This window comes from Bufo bufo, chromosome 3, assembly GCF_905171765.1.
Source record: "Bufo bufo chromosome 3, aBufBuf1.1, whole genome shotgun sequence".
NCBI classification, from domain to species: Eukaryota; Metazoa; Chordata; class Amphibia; order Anura; family Bufonidae; genus Bufo; species Bufo bufo.
The window spans coordinates 383585110-383606862 of record NC_053391.1 but is presented as its reverse complement, the minus strand read 5'-3'; the positions used below and the strand labels follow the sequence as shown (position 1 = coordinate 383606862).

The window sequence follows — 21753 nt, the reverse complement described above, 5'->3', positions numbered from 1 at the left end:
CCCTCTTCAGACTGAAGGGGAGGGGGCAGCTGGTTTACATGCTCATATCTTTGGATAGGTAGCAGCTAGAGATATGGGCTTTGTATTGTTTGAAAGCTTTCAAACAATTTCAGAATGACAGCATTACCTTAAGTACATGGGAAGAAATCGGGATGCAGTGAATGAAGCTGAAATTGAAAGTAAAAGCAGTTTTTACAGAATTTATTCCCGACTTGATTTCTAACAGCGATATCTACTGCTGATGTTGTGCTAGTGCTGTCATTGTATGAAAGCTGTTCTGGGCTCAGGCAGAACAGTTAAGTGCTTTTCTCAAAACCTGAGCTGAGCTCTGGCAAAACTGTGGTTCATCCAAAAATAGCCTATCACTGGCTAAAATGGAAATTTGGGTTAGTACTTTATTTTAAGTCTAACTAGTTTTTGAACCTTTAACCCCTTAGGGACGCATGACGCACCGGTACGTCATGTGTTGTTCCGCTCACCACGGCTAAATGCGATCGCCGCAAACCGCAGGTCAATTCAGACCTGCGGTTTGCGGCTTTTTATTGTGCGGGCGGCGGTGCCATCGGGTCCCCATGGGGCTGTGGGGGGGACCCGATGGCATGGAAGGCAGCACGATGCCTAAGGAAGGCATCGCGCTGCCTTCCGGTGAAGAGCCTGTGAGATCTAGCCCCCTGGATCTCACAGGCCGGAAGCTGTATGAGTAATACACACAGTATTACTCATACAGCCAATGCATTCCAATACAGAAGTATTGTAATGCATTGTAAAGGATTAGACCCCCAAAAGTTCAAGTCCCTAAGTGGGACAAAAAGTTTCAAGTAAAAATAAACAAAAACGTCATTTTCCCCAAATAAAGTTAAAAAAAATTGGTAAAAACTAGGGGGGGGGGGGGGAGTATATATATTAGGTATCGCCGCGTCCGTATCGACTGGCTCTATAAACATATCACATGACCTAACCCCTCAGATGAACACCGTAAAAAATAAAAACTGTGCAAAATAAACAATTTTTTTGTCACCTTACATCACAAAAAGTACAACAGCAAGCGATCAAAAAGGCGTTTGCCCACCAAAATAGTACCAATCTAACCATCACCTCATCCCGCAAAAAATTAGCCCCTACCTGAGACAATCGCCCAAAAAAAAAAAAAAAAACTATGGCTGAGAATATGGAGACACTAAAACATCATTTTTTTTGTTTTAAAAAAGCTTTTATTGTGTAAAACTTACATAAATAAAAAAAAAAGGTATACATATTTGGTATCGCCGCGTTCGTATCGACCGGCTCTATAAAAATATCACATGACCTAACCCCTCAGATAAACACCGTAAGAAATAAAAACGGTGCAAAATTAACAATTTTTTGTCACCTTACATCACAAAAAGTGTAATAGCAAGCGATCAAAAAGTCACTCGCACCCCAAAATAGTGCCAATAAAACCGTCATCTCATCCCGCAAAAATCATACCCTGCCCAAGGTAATCGCCCAAAAACTGAGAAAATTATGGCTCTCAGACTATGGAAACACTAAAACATGATTTTTTTTGCTTCAAAAATGAAATCATTGTGTAAAACTTACATAAATAAAAAAAAAGTATACATATTAGGTATCGCCGCAGCCGTGACAACCTGGTCTATAAAAATATCACATGATCTAACCTGTCAGATGAATGTTGTAAATAACAAAAAATAAAAAACGGTGCCAAAACAGCTATTTCTTGTTATCTTGCCTCACAAAAAGTGTAATATAGAGCAACCAAAAATCATATGTACCCTAAACTAGTACCAGCAATACTGCCACCCTATCCCGTAGTTTCTAAAATGGGGCAATTTTTTTGGAGTTTCTACTCTAGGGGGGCTTCAAATCGGACATGGTGTAAAAAAAAACAGTCCAGCAAAATCTGCCTTCCAAAAACCGTATGGCATTCCTTTCCTTCTGCGCCCTGCCATGTGCCCGTACAGTAGTTTATGACCACATATGGGGTGTTTCTATAAACTACAGAATCAAGGCCATAAATATTGAGTTTGGTTTGGCTGTTAACCCTTGCTTTGCAACTGGAAAAAAATTATTAAAATGGAAAATCTGCCAAAAAAGTGAAATTGTGAAATTGTATCTCTATTTTCCATGAATTCTTGTGGAACACCTAAAAGGTTAACGACGTTTGTAAAATCAGTTTTGAATACGGTGAGGGGTGTAGTTTCTTAGATGGGGTCACTTTTTTGGAGTTTCTACTGTAGGGGTGCATCAGGGGGGCTTCAAATGGGACATGGTGTCAAAAAAAACAGTCCAGCAAAATCAGCCTTCCAAAAACCGTATGGCATTCCTTTCCTTCTGAGCCCTGCCGTGTGCCCGTACAGTAGTTTACGACCACATATGGGGTGTTTCTGTAAACTACAGAATCAGGGCCATAAATATTGAGTTTGGTTTGGCTGTTAACCCTTGCTTTGTAACTGTAAAAAAATTATTAAATTGGAAAATCTGCCAAAAAAGTTAAATTTTGAAATTGTATCTCTATTTTCCATAAATTCTTGTGGAACACCTAAAGGGTTAACAAAGTTTGTAAAATCAGTTTTGAATTCCTCGAGGGGTGTAGTTTATAGAATGGGGTCATTTTTGGGTGGTTTCTATTATGTAAGCCTCGCAAAGTGACTTCAGACCTGAACTGGTCCCTAAAAATTGGGTTTTTGAAAATTTCTGAAAAATTTCAAGATTTGCTTCTAAACTTCTAAGCCTTGTAACATCCCCAAAAAATAAAATATCATTCCCAAAATGATCCAAACATGAAGTAGACATATGGGGAATGTAAAGTAATAACTATTTTTGGAGGTATTACTATGTATTATAGAAGTAGAGAAATTGAAACTTGGAAAATTGGTAAATTATGTATTTTTTTATGCAAAAAAATAAACTTTTTTGACCCAATTTTAGCAGTGTCATGAAGTACAATATGTGACGAAAAAACAATCTCAGAACGGCCTGGGTAAATAAAAGCGTTTTAAAGTTATCAACACTTAAAGTGACACTGGTCAGATTTGCAAAAAATGGCCAAGTCCTTAAGGTGAAATAGGGCTGAGTCCTTAAGGGGTTAATACCTTTCACTTAGTGATCTGTTGCTTAGTTCTGGAGAAAAATCTATTTTAATCTATACACAAATGAGTTAGTTTAGTGCACTGAGGGCAGCCCGAAGCCACTCTGTGTATCATTGCTCCTCCTGCTTCCTCTGCCAAGTCCTTCCTTTTCTTCTGGTTGACAGGGCCAGACGAGATAACTATGCAGGAGCATGGCCCTGTCAATCAAAAAAGGAGGGGCTCACAAAGGAAGGCAGAGAAGCCAGAATTTTTTGAGCCAGCCCTTGTGCACTTTACTGCTCATTTGTATATAAATTAGGGCTTATTCACACGATCGTAGGCCGTTCGCGCCCATATTGCGGACCGCAAACAGCTGGTCCACAATATATGGGCAATGGCCGTGCGAATCCTGTATTACAGATGCGGATCCATGTCCTATCTTTGGCCATATATTGCAGATCGGAGACCCATTCAAGTCAATGGGTCCACAACGCAATACGGGCTTCACACGGTTGTGCCTGTGCATTGAGGACTATGGTCGTGTGAATCAGCCGTAACTTCCTAGGAAACAAACTCAACATGGGCTGTATGTGTGGGCTGATGTAGGGAAATGTAGTATCCAAAAAGACCTATTTAGACCCACGTACACAATACATGGTTAGGCCTGAACAGAGAGCTAACAATTGGGCAAATATACTGCCATATTAAACTGGGTACACATTTGCATTCCAATTTCCATTTTTTCTGTTTTATGATAAGAACAGAGAAATAAAAAATTATGGCAATACTGGATCCATCAAATGAGGGACCCTAAGGCCCCTTTCACACGAGCGAGTTTTCCGCGCGGGTGCAATGCATAACGTGAACGCATAGCACTCGCACTGAATCCCGACTCATTCATTTCAATGGGTCTGTGTATATAAGCGTTTTTTTCACGCATCAGTTCTGCGTGAAAATCGCAGCATGCTCTATATTCTGCGATTATCACGCATCCCTGGCCCCATAGAAGTGAATGGGGTTTCAGTGAAAAACTCATTGCATCCGGAAGCAATGCAGATGCAATGCGTTTTTCACTGATGGTTGCTAGGAGATGTTGCTTGTAAACCTTCAGGTTTTTATCACGCATGTGAAAACCGCATCAAAAAAACTTCTATGTAGATCTGAACCTGGCCTACTTTATGGCCAACACATATGTTTGCAGTCCTCTCCAACACCAATCCATAATACAGCCATACATTTTTATCTTTATGACTACTCACCTTATCAATATGTTCAGTCACAGCACACCAGCTGTAAAGTAGAACTTCTTATTTACAGCAAACAAAGTCCATCCAGGGCAGAACTGACGCTTACAGTCATTGCAATTCATGTCACTTAACCGCACATTCAATTATTCCAGTTCACAGATAACCTGAATCTCTTGGTGCAGAAAATCTGTAAATTGCAAGCACGGGATGTGCAAACTGGGAAAAAGCTGAGTGCATGCGGAATGCATCTGTAGGTGCCAGGTCCATGGTTTATGTGTACACAGACAAACAGGCAAATATTTAACAGAGCATATATAAAAGGTACATGCTCCGGGGACTGTAGAATGGCGGCTGAAAGATTATTACAGAATGTATACCAAGTTTGGGCAATATGTCAGATGTGCATTCGGAAAGTCTTCAGACCCTTTCACGTTTTTAAATTTTATGTTGTGACCTTGTGCTTAAACAAAAAAAAAAAACGTGTTTTCCCACATCAATCTGACTCCTCAATACCCCTTAGGGCAGGGCTTGACAAATCCCAGGCGCCACCATGGCGATCAGGAATTTTGTCCTGGCGTCTGGGTATTTGCCCCTGCTTGAAAATAGGCCCAGCACACCAGCAGCCGGGCGCAGTAGCACTTTAAGTTTAGAGTAGACGCGGCATCATGCAGGAGTCCGCATCTACTATGCCCGCCCCTCACACTTCCTGCCCCAGACTACAGTGAAGAGGACCGCTACTGGCACAGGCTCCTCATCGCTGCAGCGCGTCTCCTTCTCAGAACTGTGGCGAGTGGCGGTAAGATAGGGGGCGGCCTCCCCCCATCCTTGCTGGGCAGTGCACCCTCCCCCCCATCATTGGTGGCAGCGGCAGTTCCGATCGGAGTCCCAGCAGTGCAATGCTGGGGCTCCGATCTGTTACCATGGCAGCCAGGACGCTACTGAAGTCCTGGCTGCCATGGCCAGTTACTCTGCAGCAATATACTTACATGCGCTGTGGCCACCCGACGCTCCTTTTTCTTGTAACTCGTCACAGGTCTGTGCAGTGCATTGCTATAAGCATAAGCAATGCGCAGCACAGACCTGTGAGTTACAAGAAGAAGGAGCGTCGGGCGGCCACAGCGCATGTAAGTATATTGCTGCAGAGTAACTGACCATGGCAGCCAGGACTTCAGTAGCGTCCTGGCTGCCATGGTAACCGATCGGACCCCCAGCATTACACTGCTGGGACTCCGATTGGAAATGCCGCTGCCACCAATGATGGGGGGGAGGGGGAGGGCGCACTGCCCACCAATGATTTTAATACTGGGGGGGGGGGGAGAGGGCGCACTGCCCACCAATGATTTTAATACAGGGGAGGGGGGAGAGGGTGCACTGCCCACCAATGATTTTAATACAGGGGAGGGTGCACTGCCCACCAATGATTTTAATACCGGGGAGGGGGGGCGCACTGCCCACCAATGATTTCAATACTTGGGGGGGGAGGGGGCGCACTGCCCACCAATGGTTTTAATACTGGGGGGGAGAGGGCGCACTACCCACCAATGATTTTAATACAGGGGAGGGTGCACTGCCCACCAATGATTTTAATACAGGGGAGGGTGCACTGCCCACCAATGATTTTAATACTGGGGAGAGAGGGCGCACTGCCCACCAATGATTTTAATAACCAATAATTTTAATACCGGGGGGGGCGCACTGCCCACCAATGATTTTAATACCAGGGGGGCGCACTGCCCACCAATGATTTTAATACCGGGGGGGCGCACTGCTTACCAATGATTTTAATACTGGGGGGTGCACTTCCCACAAATGATTTTAATACCGGGGGACGCACTGCCCACCAATGATTTTAATACCGGGGAGGGCACACTGCACACCAATGATTTTAATACCGGGGAGGGGGGGCTCCTAACTTTTTTAGCTGGCTCCTAGATTCCAAGGAAATTTGTCAAGCCCTGCCTTAGGGTGCATTATTCACATGACCGCACAGTGTTTTGCAGTTCGCAAATTGCAGATCCGCAAAAAACAGGTGCCGCCTGTGTGCGTTCCACGGAGCAGAACGCTCGGCCCATTATAGAAATGCCTATTCTTGTCCGCGATTGCGGACAAGAATATGACCTGCTCTATATTTTTGAAATGAATGGGTCCGCACCCATTCCGCAAAAGATCAGTGGGGGTCCTACTGCTGGGATCCCCATGGAATGGGGGCCCCCTACCCCACGGATCCCCCGTAACTGGATGGAGTGGCTGGACAAAAAAGCGCGCTGCCGCTCCATTTATTTCTCTGGGAGCACTGCAGACAGTGATTGGACACTATGATTGGAGCTCACCTGTGGTAAATTCAGATGATTAGGCATGATTAGGAAAGACATCCCCATCCATATAAGGTCTCACAGCTGACAATGCATATCAGAGCAAAAACCAAGCCATGCAGAGGAAATAACAGGCTGTACAGCTCAGAGACCACAGACCTGAAAAAAAGTACCAAAAAATTCTGCTGCAATGAGAGTTCCCAAGAGCACAGTGGCCTCCATAATCCTTAAATGGAAGAAGTTTAGAACAACCAACTGTTCCTAGAGCTGGCCGCCCCACCAAACTAAGTAATCGGGGGAGAAGTGCCCTGGTAAGAGAGGTGACCAAGAACCCAATGGTCACTCTGGATGAGCTCTAAAGATCCAATGGGGAGATGGGAGAAACTTCAAGAAGGTTAACCATCACTGCAGCACTCCACCAATCTGGGCTTTTAGGCAGAGAGGCCAGAAAGACGCCTCTCCTCAATAAAAGACACATGAAGGTTTACAAAAAAGAACCTCTGAGACTCTCAGACTGTGAGAAACAAGATTTTCTGGTCTGATGAAACCAAGATTGAACTTTTTTGCCTCAATTCTAAGCATCATGCCTGGAGGAAACCAGGCACTGCTCATCACCTGTCCAATACCATCACTACAGTGAAGCATGGTGGCAGCATTATGATGTAAGGGTGTTTTTCAGCAGTTGGGGCAGGGAGACTGATCAGAGTAGAGGGAAACCTAAATCGAGCAAGAGATATTCTTAATGAAAACCTGACCCAGAGTACTATGGACCTCAGACTGGGCTGAACGTTCACCTTTCAACAAGACAATAACCCTAAATACACAGCCAAGATAACAAGGAGTGACATAGGAACAACTAAGGGAATGTCCTTGAGTGGCCCAGCCAGCCAGAGTCATGACATGAACCCAATCGAACATCTCTGGAGAGACAGCTGTCCACCGACGCTTCTCATCCAACCTAATAAAGCTTGAGAGGATCTGCAGAGAAGGACGGCACAAAATTCTGGTGTAAATTAACACAATAAGTGGTATAAACTTAGACTAGACAGTCTAAATGTGTGTCACATTTATCATCCAGCATCAGCCATTGTAATAAATCTGGCGCATTTTTAGACTGTTTTATCTGGTGTAAGTAAACACTCTCTAAAAATTTGCAAAACCGCCTCAGTGTGTCTACTCTGAGGCTGCAGTCCTCGAAATGGGCTGGCGCTGTGTAGTCTTTCATATGCCAGATCCCCTGACCCCTACCACTGATTGAAAGCCTGCACTGGAAGAAAGCTGCCAATCAGTGGTGGAAGCTCAGGAGGAGCCCGCCACTCATGAATATTAAGGTCTCATAGCCTTGGCTCACTCTGTAGAAGTGAAACAGGGGTTTGATGAAAAGTACAGTCACAAAAAAAGGGACACTGTGCTGAAATCAGTTTGCTATACTTTGTACCCCTACCAGTATGTGTGAATGCAATGTCAGGGATCCTTCCATCACCCCACAGGATCAGTAGTTCAAATGTGAAAAAAAACTGTTCTTGATAATTTTCTAGGACTGTTGTATGCAGTCACAAATAAAAATGTAGTGTTAACATACATTCCTGTTTTAGAACACTGCCCATAGGTTTCCTGTGGTATAATACTCTGAGTGAACAGCTATATACCGTATTTTGTCTGTACTTTATGCATAATTTCCAGGCTTCCACAATTTTTTTCTAAAGAAGTTAAACGGCTTCCTCTTTCCCATGCCAAAAAAGGAGGAGATCTCTTGTCAGAGGACCTTTACCGTAACTGTGTACATAGAGGATTACCCTGCTCGTCACAGTATTATGTATTCCTGGTTGTGAACCTACATTTTGAGACTCTCACTCTTCAATTATCCAGCAACTGTACTTCTATATTAATACTGAAGATTCATTCCTGCAAGGTTTCTTCTTTACTGGCTTTATTATGCAAAGGGGAATAAATGTAAAAAAAAAAAAAACAGTAAGGTAAAATAAATATAGATTGTGGACAGCAAGGAATGCTAATGTCTGTAAAGCGCTGCAGAATATGTCAGTGCTATATAAGTGCATAAAATAAATACAATTATCTGTGACTAGGGGCCAGGTGAGCTTTGAAGAGTTCTGTGACTGCCTGGACAGTAAATAGAAAATAAAAACAGATTAGTAAAAAAAGAACGTTTTAGTATCTGGCTTTAACCCCTTTGCGTTAAACGACATACAGTTACATCGTCCACATGCATGGGAGGGTACGGAGCAGGCTCACAAGCTGACCCAGCTCCATACATGGCAGGTGATATACGGCATAAGAGACTGAAGGAGTCCCCTAGGGAGATTAAAACAAAAGTGGAAAAAAATATATAAATACAAAAAATATATATATAAAAACCCCAGAGTTTCAAAGTATTAAAAACGAAGTTCACCTCTTTCAATAATTTTCATAAAAAATAAACATAATTGGTATGGCCACATCCGAATAAAATATAAAAGTATTTATTGTACATGGTAAATGTTGTAACGAAAAAAAAAAACCTAAATCGCTGAAATCACCATTTTTATTCACTAGAATAAAAAGCCCTAACATAGCTCTGTAGATAAAAATATAAAAAAGTTATGGGTTTCAGAATATGGTAATGCAAACATTTTGTATTTTTTTCAAAGCTTCTAAATTTTTGAAGTAGTAAAACACATTAAAAAAAGACAAAAAATATATGATTAATTTGTCATCGTTATACGTTATAGTCATACTGTCATTTTCCACGCACAAGTGAACTCCATAGAAACAGAACCAAGAAACAATGGTGGAATTGCGCAGTTTTTTTGTTTTTGTTTAATTTCACCCGACAAAGATATCAATACAAGATATGATAAATAAAATGGTGCCATAATAAAAAAATGACCCACAAAAAAATGAGGTCTCATATGGTTGGTTATGTCAACAGAAACGTAGCATAGTTATGGCTCTTGGAAGGTGGGGAGGCAAAAATTAAAGTTGTAAAAACTAAAATATAGGTGATACATTTTCTTTGTTCCTAAGTCTCTACATTTCATAAAATCCCTGAGATGATAATGCCTCAGGTCATTTTTCATACAATTTGTAGACATGAACTGCAGTATGCTGTATTGTCTGCACTGCGGCTGCACGAACACAATAACACATGAACTAACCAGTGATGTAAAAACTCTGGCCTGTTATGGTCCACAATCTAGGAGTAATGACTCCTGCAGGCTATAAAAGGGTGTGAAATGACAGACATAAAAGAGAAGCGCAGAGTGGGCAATAACAAAGGAGAGCGATCTGTCAGTGTCACCCGCCTCTTCTGAATGTTCAGAACCACAAAGGTCTCTGCTTTGGTACCACCACCCAGCAGAGATAAATGCACTCTGCAATGCATAGCAAATGCCTGAGAGCCACTCAAATGTGAAATGAGAAAAGTGTTATCTTGGAAATGTAGAACTGACAGCCTATGACTTGTGCAGGCTGTATAGAATATACTGAGGACGTCTCCTGAAGGTGAGTGTGCAGAGAGAACAGGGGGACTGCAAAAGGCTTTGTTGTCATGTTAATTGGTTTGATGGAATGTTTTAATGTACACTGCCCATCTAAAAGAAAAGTCGCAACCCCCAAAAAAAGGTCACACACACTAATATTTTGTTGGACCACCTTTAGCTTTGATTACGGCACGCATTCGCTGTGGCATTGTTTCGATAAGCTTCTGCAATGTCACAAGATTTATTTCCATCCAGTGTTGCATTAATTTTTCACCAAGATCTTTCATTGATGATGGTAGAGTCTGACTGCTGCGCAAAGCCTTCTCCAGCACATCCCAAAGATTCTCAATGGGGTTAAGGTCTGGACTCTGTGGTGGCCAATCCATGTGTGACAATGATGTCTCATGCTCCCTGAACCACTCTTTCACAATTTGAGCATGATGAATCCTGGCATTGTCATCTTGAAATATGCCCGTGCCATCAGGGAAGAAAAAATCCATTGATGGAATAACCTGGTCATTCAGTATGTTCAGGTAGTCAGCTGACCTCATTCTTGGAGCACATACTGTTGCTGAACCTAGACCTGACCAACTGCAGCAACCCCAGATCATAGTACTGCCCCCACAGGCTTGTACAGTAGGCACTAGGCATGATGGGTGCATCACTTCATCTGCCTCTCTTCTTACCCTGATGCGCCCATCACTCTGGAACAGGGTAAATCTGGACTCATCAGACCACATGACCTTCTTCCATTGCTCCAGAGTCCAATCTTTATGCTCCCTAGCAAATTGAAGCCTTTTTTTTCTGGTTTGCCTCACTGATTAGTGGTTTTCTTACGGCTACACAGCTGTTCAGTCCCAATCCCTTGAGTTCCCTTTGCATTGTGCATGTGGAAATGCTTTTACTTTCACTATTAAACATAGCCCTGAGTTCTACTATTGTTTTTCTTCGATTTGATTTCACCAAACGTTTAAGTGATCGCCGATCACGATAATTCAGGATTTTTTCCCCGCCACATTTCTTCCTCGAATACGATGGGTCCCCACTATCCTTCCAGTTTTTAATAATGCGTTGGACAGTTCTTAACCCAATTTTAGTAGCTTCTGCAATCTCCTTAGATGTTTTCTCTGCTTGATGCATGCCAATGGGTTGACCCTTCTCAAACAGACTAACATCTTTTCCACGACCACCGTGTCTTTCGACATGGTTGTTTAAGAAATGAGAAGCAACTCATTGCACCAGTTGGGGTTAAATAACTTATTGCCACCTGAAAGATAATCGCCCATGCAGTAATTATCCAATAGGAGGCTCATAACTATTTGCTTAGTTAAATCCAGGTGACGACTTTTTTTTTGGACAGGCAGTGTATGTATTGCACAATAGTTCTGCATGGTCAGGGTTAACTATACGGATTCATCCCCTTTTATGATGCTAGGAGATACACTTAAGTCCGACCCTAGTTCAGTGTGTGAGTGTTAGCTGAGGAAGAGAGAGGAGCTACATATGTTCACAACTCAGAAAACTAGGCCTCACTCCCAGGGAACATCATGTCTGAGACATTTACAGCAAGAAAGCCATTGCTATATCTAAGTACTCCAGAGAGTGAGAGAAGAAAGAATAACTAGGTATTGTGCTCGTTTAGGGATGATCGAGACTTTACTGCTGTGAGAAGGACATTCACAATATACCCTTCCACATTTTGACACAATCCTGGCCAGCTATATCTTATTCCTGTACCCCTCAGCCTGGGAATTACAGACAAGTTTGCAAGAGCCTCATTGCCAACCTTAGATTCTGCAGAGAGAGAGAGAGGCTTAGGAAAGACAGAGTGAAGGAGTACCACAACCACCAGCATTGCTGCTATCCAGACATTGCTATTGGGGAAGAATTGCACTGTGATTTCTTTGGAACTGTGCTTTAATACCAGTGGATGCACTACAACCTCAATTTTGCACTTTAGTAAAGAGAGACATTTATTTTCTATTCGCCAGTCACAGCACCTCCATCTCTTGCCTTGCACCCTTCCAATATGCTTCACACCAGGAGCACCCCAACTACCAAAACCCAGGAGCCCCAACATCAGGGTGTGTCCTCAGGGAAGAAAGGTTGTGCCCTCCTATCATTGCCACTGTGCTATGTGAGAACAACAATCGTTGCCAGAAGCACTACCACTCCCATCTTCCACTCTGCTTCTCCTGGACTTGAAGCAATATCGTTCATCTACACTGAATAGAACCTGCCTTCTTCAGATGTGAAAAAAAAAAAAGATTCATTATGTTACTTTATATTTGGCACAAACTGATATTTAGGCCATACCTCCTTTCCCGCTAAAAAATGCCCCCCAAGTGTGATGGAAAAAACACTGGGGGAAAATGTATCACGATGGGACTTTATGACAGTTTTGCTTTGACTTTGAGTTGCTGAAACGTGCAAAAAATGTATCAAAAGTTGCACAATGGGGCACATTTATTAAGACTGGTGTCTTAGGCACCCTGTGCTGGCAGTGGATCGCCAAAGTTATGTAGAGGCGGATCCACCGCCAGTTCTAAATGTAAGACAACTTCCTTCCTGCCTTACATTTAGACCTTTTTCTATGCCTAAAGCAGGCGTTTAAAATGATGAATGAGACGGGTCTGCCGACCGATCCCCTTCCCCACCCATGCCTCGCCCACTTTTTTTTAGACCTGGCATGAGTGGGGAACAAGTCGCAGAGTCTGCCGCAACACGGTGTGCGACAGAATCTGCACCAGATATACAGTACAAACCAAAAGTTTGGACACACCTTCTCATTCAGAGTTTTCTTTATTTTCATGACTATGAAGGCATCAAAACTATGAATTAACACATGTGGAATTATATACATAACAAACAAGTGTGAAACAACTGAAAATATGTCATATTCTAGGTTCTTCAAAGTAGCCACCTTTTGCTTTGATTACTGCTTTGCACACTCTTGGCATTCTCTTGATGAGCTTCAAGAGGTAGTCCCCTGAAATGGTCTTCCATCAGTCTTGAAGGAGTTCCCAGAGATGCTTAGCACTTGTTGGCCCTTTTGCCTTCACTCTGCGGTCCAGCTCCCCCCAAACCATCTCAATTGGGTTCAGGTCTGGTGATTGTGGAGGCCAGGTCATCTGGTGCAGCACCCCATCACTCTCCTTCATGGTCAAATAGCCCTTACTTTCAAAGTTTTCCCAATTTTTCGGCTGACTGACTGACCTTTATTTCTTAAAGTAATGAGGGCCACTAGTTTTTCTTTACTTAGCTGCTGTTTCACACTTGTTTGTTATGTATCTAATTCCACATGGGTTAATTCATAGTTTTGATGCCTTCATAGTCATGAAAATAAAGAAAACTCTTTGAATGAGAAGGTGTGTCCAAACTTTTGGTCTGTACTGTACGTCACATATATCTGTTCATAAATGACCCCCAATATTTGTTAAATTTAAATGCTTCTCCACTTTTCCGATGACAAACACCCCCCTAGTAGAATCATTTTGGAACATTTTTAAAGAGTCCCAAAGATAAATCTGCCATGAAACTAATTAACATAACAAACCATGCCCACTTTTACACTCTTTAAAAGTGGCACATGTGGCAAAAAAAAGTTGCAAATGTTGCCACAAGACAGCTGTTTTGAACTAAAATTTGTGACTTTTATCCAGAAAGACTTCAAACATTTCCCTTTTTTGTGCCAAAATGCAACTAAATGTTAGACAAGATAGAGAGTCAATAGTGAATCTGGGAATGTAGAAAAATCCTGGGTTTTAGCACAAAAACAAGCCCCAAGCCATGTGGCCCCAGGATGGGGTATAATGGTATGGCCCATAAGGCACTGCTAGTAAACAATACATTTGTGATTATCTGCTCGCTAGGCGTATTTGGTCTGCAGCTATTTCTCAGAACATTCTGTGCCAAGATAACAGGCAATTACAGGTAATGGCCTTATACTCCAAATCATATCTTTCTCTGCGATAGCACTCCCAGTACCTTTTCCAGCTGCTGAAAGCTACACAACCTCATCCTGTATTCTAGGTGATTACAATTTCTCCTTTCGCAATAATTTCCTTTTCTAAAAGAATCACAGAATGGTAGATTAGGTGACAGCCGCCCCGCTATATGAAAAAAGATGTTTGGTCCAGAAATGGGCAGGCGTGGATGCTCTGTGATGACCATGGTAACCTGACCTGCTGCCTGCACGTGTCCTCAGTCATTGACTCTGCAGAGATCTTCCATTAGCTTAATGATTTATAATTTAGCCCAATCACAACAGGCATCCTGTAATAAACCATGCAATATTAATAACACCTGTTTATTGTATCACCGAGCAGATACTGATCCTCAATACATATCTGCTGCACCGGTCCTGGGACTGAATTTCTCCCTATACATCATAGTGTTGTCCAATCCTATGACCTGATCTAGTGTGCCATCACATATATAGATGCCAGGTCACATGGGATTAGAGCAGATTTTTATGTAGGATCTAATCATATATAGATTGTGCAATGCCATTTGATAGATCTGTAGTGTACAATTACACATGCTGTATATAGAGTCTAAATGAAAGTCTGATTCAATCCCAAGACATACTGTATTTTTCGCTCCATAAGACACACAAAAGTGGGGAAAATGGCAGTGAATACAAATGAGCGCTTCCATTATGGAAGCGCTCATTAGTGCACAGTAGGAAAACTGCTACCTGGTCTTCTGCCGGGCGCCATGCTGTGTCCTGACAGCGTAGTGCACTATGACCTGGCACTGTGCGACTTCAGGTCACAGTGCAATGCGGTGCCAGCAGAAGACCAGGGAGTGAAGGAACAGCAAGCTGGATCTCATAGATGGTGAGTCTGCCCAAAGCAGGAGAGGTAAGTTCATTTATTTATTTTATGTCTGATCTGAGGTCTGGTGAGGAATGGGGTCTGATTCGGGGGTCTGATGCGGATTTGAGTTCTGATTTGGGGGTTTGACCTGAGTTCTGATTAAGATTGTGGTCTGATTTGGGGTTCTGATCTGAGGTCTGCTGAAGATTGGGGGTCTGATCTAAGGTCTGATGAGGATTGGGGGTCTGATCTGAAGTCTGCTGTAGATTGGAGGTCTGCTGAAGATTGGGGGTCTGATCTAAGGTCTGATGAGGATTGGGGGTCTGATCTGAAGTCTGCTGTAGATTGGAGGTCTGCTGAAGATTGGGGGTCTGATCTAAGGTCTGATGAGGATTGGGGGTCTGATCTGAAGTCTGCTGTAGATTGGAGGTCTGCTGAAGATTGGGGGTCTGATCTAAGGTCTGATGAGGATTGGGGGTCTGATCTGAAGTCTGCTGAAGATTGGAGGTCTGCTGAAGATTGGGGGTCTGATCTAAGGTCTGATGAGGACAGGGGGTCTGATCTGAAGTCTGCTGTAGATTAGAGGTCTGCTGAAGATTGGGGGTCTGATCTAAGGTCTGATGAGGATTGGGGGTCTGATCTGAAGTCTGCTGTAGATTGGAGGTCTGCTGAAGATTGGGGGTCTGATCTAAGGTCTGATAAGGATTCGGGGATCTGATCTGACGTCTTATGAGGATTGGGGGTCTGATATATACAAACGTCTTTACTGTATCTCCATACATATATTTCATCTTCTCCAGTCCCCAGTGACCTGACCTGTCATCTTTCCATAATCTAAGGACTCAAGTACATGGCCGTAGTTTCGGTCCGTGCACATGAGCCCTAAAATAATACAAATCTAGAGGGTAAATAAAAATCCCATCCCATGTGACATGATTACTCCGTACGTCTGTGGTGTATCATCATGCGTGATCTATGAACTGGCAGACTACAGTGAGGGAGATACAATCTCTGTGCATATACATATCGGGCAACAAATACATGCAAACTCAATATCTTGTGATCTGAACCAGCAATACGTCTGGAATATAAAACATATATGAGACCTCAATGGAATTCTGATCTAGTCACATAATCCGAACCAGTAAATTATCTGGAGATTACCATAATATACAAAGGGAGCCCAAGGCCACGTTCACACGGTCATTATTTTATACCAAAACCAGAAGTATGTCCAGAAGACGGAAGAGGCACAAATCTTTCCATTAGGCCCCATGCACATGACCGTATCTATTTTGCGGACCACAGATTGTCTAACTGAATGCGTCTGGCGTCATAGTGCAGCAAGAATAAGGCACATGACCGCCGCCATTTCGCATACTATGGACTGCTATGTGCGGCTTTCTTCTTCAGAGCTGGGGTACAGTACACAATTGGTAATGATTGCATGTATAAAACATTGCCGTTATGGGTTTTTTACAATTTTAGCCCTCATGCACGTGACCGTATCTATTTAGCAGTCTGCAAATTGCGGATCAACAAAACACGGATACTGGACGTGTGCATCCTGCATTTTCCCATTCCATACGTTCCGCCACATGTTAAAAATGACTATTCTTGTCCGCAAAATAGATAAGAGTACGACATGTTCTATCTTTTTTGCAGGGTGGCGGAACGGACATGCAGATGCGGACAACACGCTGTGCACTGTCTGGATTTTTCACAGCTCTATTGAAATGAATGGGCCTGCATCCAATCCACAAACAATGTAGATCGGATTTGGACCATCCCAGCCTTCCCTCCATTGTTTACCTGCTCGCCGCGGACAGTGGATCGCCGAGCAGTGTAATTACAAGCCGCCCTATTCACTTCTATGGGACGACTCTGTAGTATTCACTTGAATAGGAACGAGCCGTCCTATAGAAGTGAACGGGGCCGGCTTGTAGTTACACGACAGCGAGCAGGTAAACAATGACGGGAAGGCAGCGCTGGCATGGCGTGCGGCCTTCTCTTTAACCAGCTGATCGGGGGGGAAGGGGGGGGGGGTGCCGGGTGTCAGACCCCTGAGGATAGGTCATTAATAGTAAAATCCCAGAAAACCCCTTTAAGCATACATTGACACTCCCCTTTAAAGGGAACCTGTCACCATGACACTCACTAGATGTAATAATGTAATGTAACCCTTCACTCATTCTGGAATAAAAGTACTTTTGATCCATATGCAAATGAGCAGGTAAGTGCACCAAAGGCAGGCTCAAGCCACTCTGTTCACCTTCCTGCTTCCTGTGCCTGGAAGGCGAAGGTGCAATGGTACATACAGTGCCTGGGGCCCGCCCACGGTGCACTCAACTGCTCATTTGCCTATATTGAATAGTACATTTCTCCGCAGCGGATGGCTGAGTGATCACATCACTACATTCAGCTGAGCTGGTCCTACAAGACGCTGTGCCTGGTGACAGCCTCCCTTTAAGTCCCTCTATGACCAGTTAGTAAATTGCTGGGAGGTATTGATTGGGAGGTGCACTAATGACACACGCTGTGAGGAATCACATGTCAATGGCCCACGTCAGGGCTATGCCAATAGTGATAATCCCCAATACAGGGACTGTGTACAGCGCTGCAGAATATGCTGCCGATATATATATAAACCCATGCAGTACGGTGTCTGATCATTCATCTAGGGACCCGAGGACTGTCACTGAGATCACTTGTGACCTCATACAAAGGACTGAGACTGATGATTCTGTTTGTCGCCAATGTAAAGGTATACAGTGGGATATGTCGCCAATACGTTCCCAATGTGAAACTGTGCAGTCCTGTATACCATTATATGGACCAGTGTACTCATGGAGGCGAGAAGGACACCCTATGGATAGGTTTGGTACATACACGGTGTATACGTATGCCACACATACAGCTATAGAGCCTAAATGCTATAGCCCCCTAGCAGCCAGGACATTTGCCCCCCAAGCACTGCCCAGTAGGGTTCTATCCAGAATACCAGGCATACATTCATTCTATAGCACTGACATATTCCACAGCGCAGTACATAGGTGTATTATAGGGCAGTATTATATGATTAGCTCCGTGCCAGTCCCACTCCTCACCTCACAAAATCTTTACTGAACTTTCCACAGTGCCACCCATCCCCGCTGCCATAATGCCACCCAGCTGACAGCTGCTCCCAGCCTCTGTGGGCACCGCGGCTACTCACATGTCCTTGGCTGGTAAGTTCTTGCCCTCCACTACCCGAATGAACAGGGAGCTCCGTCTGGCCATGGCTGGGAGAGCAGAGGGTCCTCGGCTCCCTCCACATCAGTCCTCTCACGGCTCCGTATAGCAGGTGCTTGCGGCTGCAAAGAAATATCAATCAGATGGCAGCCAGTGGCTGAGGAGACCTCGGGGGGCGGGGCTAAGAAGTGCACATAAGCAGGACCTGCTCCCTCCCGCTCTCAGTGGAGCCGCTGGAGTTCCCGGTGTGTGACGTCACGGTGTCGTGACGTCAGCCCGCAGAGAGTATGGGCGAGGGGCCTGGTGGAGTACGAGGCAATGTACATATTTTCCTCAATGGAAATGGACGGCATTAAAAATAATTCTTTAAGATGTGGGCTAACTATTCACCGTAGTAGACGTTATCACAGCTGCTTACGTCACACTCCAGATGCTATTTTGTATTCCACATCTGTCCATTTCCATTAGGGCTGTACAATAAAAACGTCAGAATAAACGCTGGCATTCCTTATTTTTTCTTTCTGGCGTTTTTGGCACACAAGGTGTCTTACCGCTGGCGGTTTCCTAATAGCATTTTTCCTCTGTAGAAAAGATGATGTGAAACGCCTGAAAAAGCACCAAAAGTTCCAGAATTCTGTCAAATTTAGGCATTCTGTTCCAACATAAGAACAGAATACTTGAATTATTGGTGCTGGACACGACTGGCGCCCGACAGATCCCATTCACTCTAATAGGATTCGCTGGATTTCCGGAAATACATACCAGCTTTCTGCTGGACCACGGCATAAGGCTTCATGCACACGACCGTGTTGTTATTTGCGGTCCACAAACCACGGATCCGCAAAAAACTGAAGCCGCCCGTATGCCTTCTGCAATTTGCGGAACGGGCGGCCCATTGTAGAAATGCCTATTCTTGTCTGCAAAGCTGACAAGAATAGGACATGCTATTTTTTTTTTTTGCGGGGCCACGGAACGGAGCAACGGATGTTGCTGTCCGCATCTTTTGCGGCTCCATTGAAGTGAATGGGTCCGCACCCGAGCCACAAAAAATGCGGCTCGGATGCGGACCACAAAAGCGGTCGTGTGCATGAAGCCTAAAGCGGTGTTTCATCCTTTTTTTCTGGAATCTGATACAGAACCTTCTCTCAGAACCTCTATCATAGGACCATATGAACCCAGCCTAACAGCATCTGTGGGGTCTGACGAACAGCGCTGACACTATTTGCAGCAAATACATCTAAAGTAAGTCTAAAAAAAATGAGCAGTATAATTTTCTAAGGCCGTGTTCACATCTACTGTATGTTGGAGGCTCTGTCACAGATTCTGCCATATTTACCAGGAAATGATGGACACCTTATCAGAAGCCAATGGACTGCAATATCAAGCAATGGAGTCTGTCCGGTGCCACTTTTGTTTGTCGTGTGAAGGACGTGGCAGAGACTTGTGGCCATTGGTATGAACTGCAGCCACATTGCAGATATGGACTGAGCCTAGTGTTTATTTGCAGGGATCTGATCTTTGTTCCTCTGATACACAGATTCCCTCTTATAGACCTGGGTGGGGGGATTTACATTTCATACAACCGTCTTAGTCCAAATAGTGATGAGCGGCAGGGGTCATATTCGAATTTGCGATATTTCATGAATATTTTGTAGAATATTCATCGAATATTTGCGAATTCGAATATTCAATATATTCTACGATTTTTTTGCAAATTTTTATCGCGCATTTTTCAATTGCCGAGTAAAAACATGATTCCTCCCTGCTTCTTGCTTGTGGGCCAATGAGTCATAGCACTATATCGAATATATTCGTTTTTTCAAATATTCGTAATATTCTAAAACAAGAATATATAGCAATATAGCGAATATGCGAAAACAAAAAACGAATATAGAGCAATTTAGCTAATATAGTGCTATAATCTTCTTTGTCTAATAGTTGTAATTTTTTTCTCATCTGAAGTTCAGATTGGAAAAAAATTTCAACTATTGAAAAAAAAATATTATAGCACTATATTAGCTAAATTGCTCTATATTTTATTTATTTTTTTCGAATATTCGCTATATTGCTAGATATTCTTGCTTTAGAATATTACGAATATTAAAAAAACTAATATATTCGATATAGTGCTATATATTTGTTTTTTAGAATATTCATAATTTTTCCCATTTAAAGGGCTTCTGTCAGCCCACTAAACCATTTTTTTTTTTGTTTAATAATCCCTACACTGCGATCTCTGCATACATAAGTTAAATAATCATTTTGGTTCAGTAGAATTTGATAAAAAGCTATTTTTAAATATGCAAATTACCTTGCTACCAGCAAGTAGGGCGGCTACTTGCTGGTAGCAGCCGCATCCTCCGATCCTAATGACACCCCCTCCGCATTGTGATTGACAGGGCCAGGGAACGGAATAGTTCTCTGCTGGCCCTGCCTGTTAGCATTCAAAATCTGGCGCCTGCGCCGCGGCCATACCTATCTTCAATCTGCGCCGATGACATCACATCTACACCCGACGCAGGCGCATTGAGGAGCGAGCGGCCGCCTCTCAGTGCGCCTGCGCAGATTTAAGATAGGTACGGCCGCGGCGCAGGCGCCAGATTTTGAATGCTAACAGGCATTCCGTTCCCTGGCCCTGTCAATCACAATGCGGAGGGGGCGTCATTAGGATCGGAGGATGCGGCTGCTACCAGCAAGTAGCCGCCCTACTTGCTGGTAGCAAGGTAATTTGCATATTTTAAAAATAGCTTTTTATCAAATTCTACTGAACAAAAATGATTATTTAACTTATGTATGCAGAGATCGCAGTGTAGGGATTATTAGTAAACAAAAAAAAAAAACGGTTTAGTGGGCTGACAGAAGCCCTTTAAAGTCATGATTCCTCCCTGCTTCTTTCTTGTGGGCCAATGAGTCATTGGCCCACAAGCAAGAAGCAGGGAGGAATCCTGTTTTTACTCGGCAGTTTAAAAATTTGTAATAAAAAAATCTTGAATATTCGAAATTACGAATATATATCACTATATTCTAAATATTCGCAAATTTTCAAAGTACCTATATTCGCGATAAAAATTCGCAATTCGAATATTCGTGATCAACACTAAGTCCAAACACTTAGTCCAAAGATATTTCAGAAGTTCAATTTTTTTTTTTGTAAATAAGTATTATGACAAAATTCATTCGGTAGTTTCTGATCCCCGTCAGACCGGAATTTCTCGTGACCGCTGCTGACAATCACTACCCAAGTCGGGTTTTTTAAGTTTTGCTGTCAATCACTGGCTTTAGCCGTCACATAGCAAGAATGGACTGTAAGCAGGTAAGTTGGGTTTGTTTTTCTGTGGGCACACTTTTTGGCAGGGCTTTAAATTATGCTGTTAGGGCAGACAGTGCCTTTAAAGGGGGTTGTGTCACTTTAGCAAATGGCATTTATCATGTAGAGACAGTTAATACAATGCGCTTACTAATGTATTGTGATTCTCCATATTGCTTCCTTTGCTGGCTGGATTCATTTTTCCATCACATTATACACTGCTCGTTCCCATGTTATGTCCACACTGCAATCCAGCCGCGGAGACCGTGTTTGCACACTATAGGAAAAA

General features: G+C 43.2%; 1 protein-coding gene across 2 annotated transcripts in view; it reads right to left on the bottom strand.

Moving 5' to 3' along the window:
- The window catches only part of LOC120995486 (ras GTPase-activating protein 4-like), a 236031-nt gene extending 217724 nt beyond the window's left edge, over positions 1-18307 (bottom strand). Inside the window, exon 1 of one of the 2 annotated variants that reach the window (XM_040424736.1) lies at positions 18141-18307. In XM_040424736.1, the coding sequence (XP_040280670.1) occupies positions 18141-18205 (65 nt within the window). In that variant the 5' untranslated portion in view covers positions 18206-18307. The remainder of the gene's footprint in view (positions 1-18140) is intronic. The other variant, XM_040424735.1, reaches the window with a different exon arrangement.
- Between the last annotated feature and the right edge of the window lie 3446 nt (positions 18308-21753).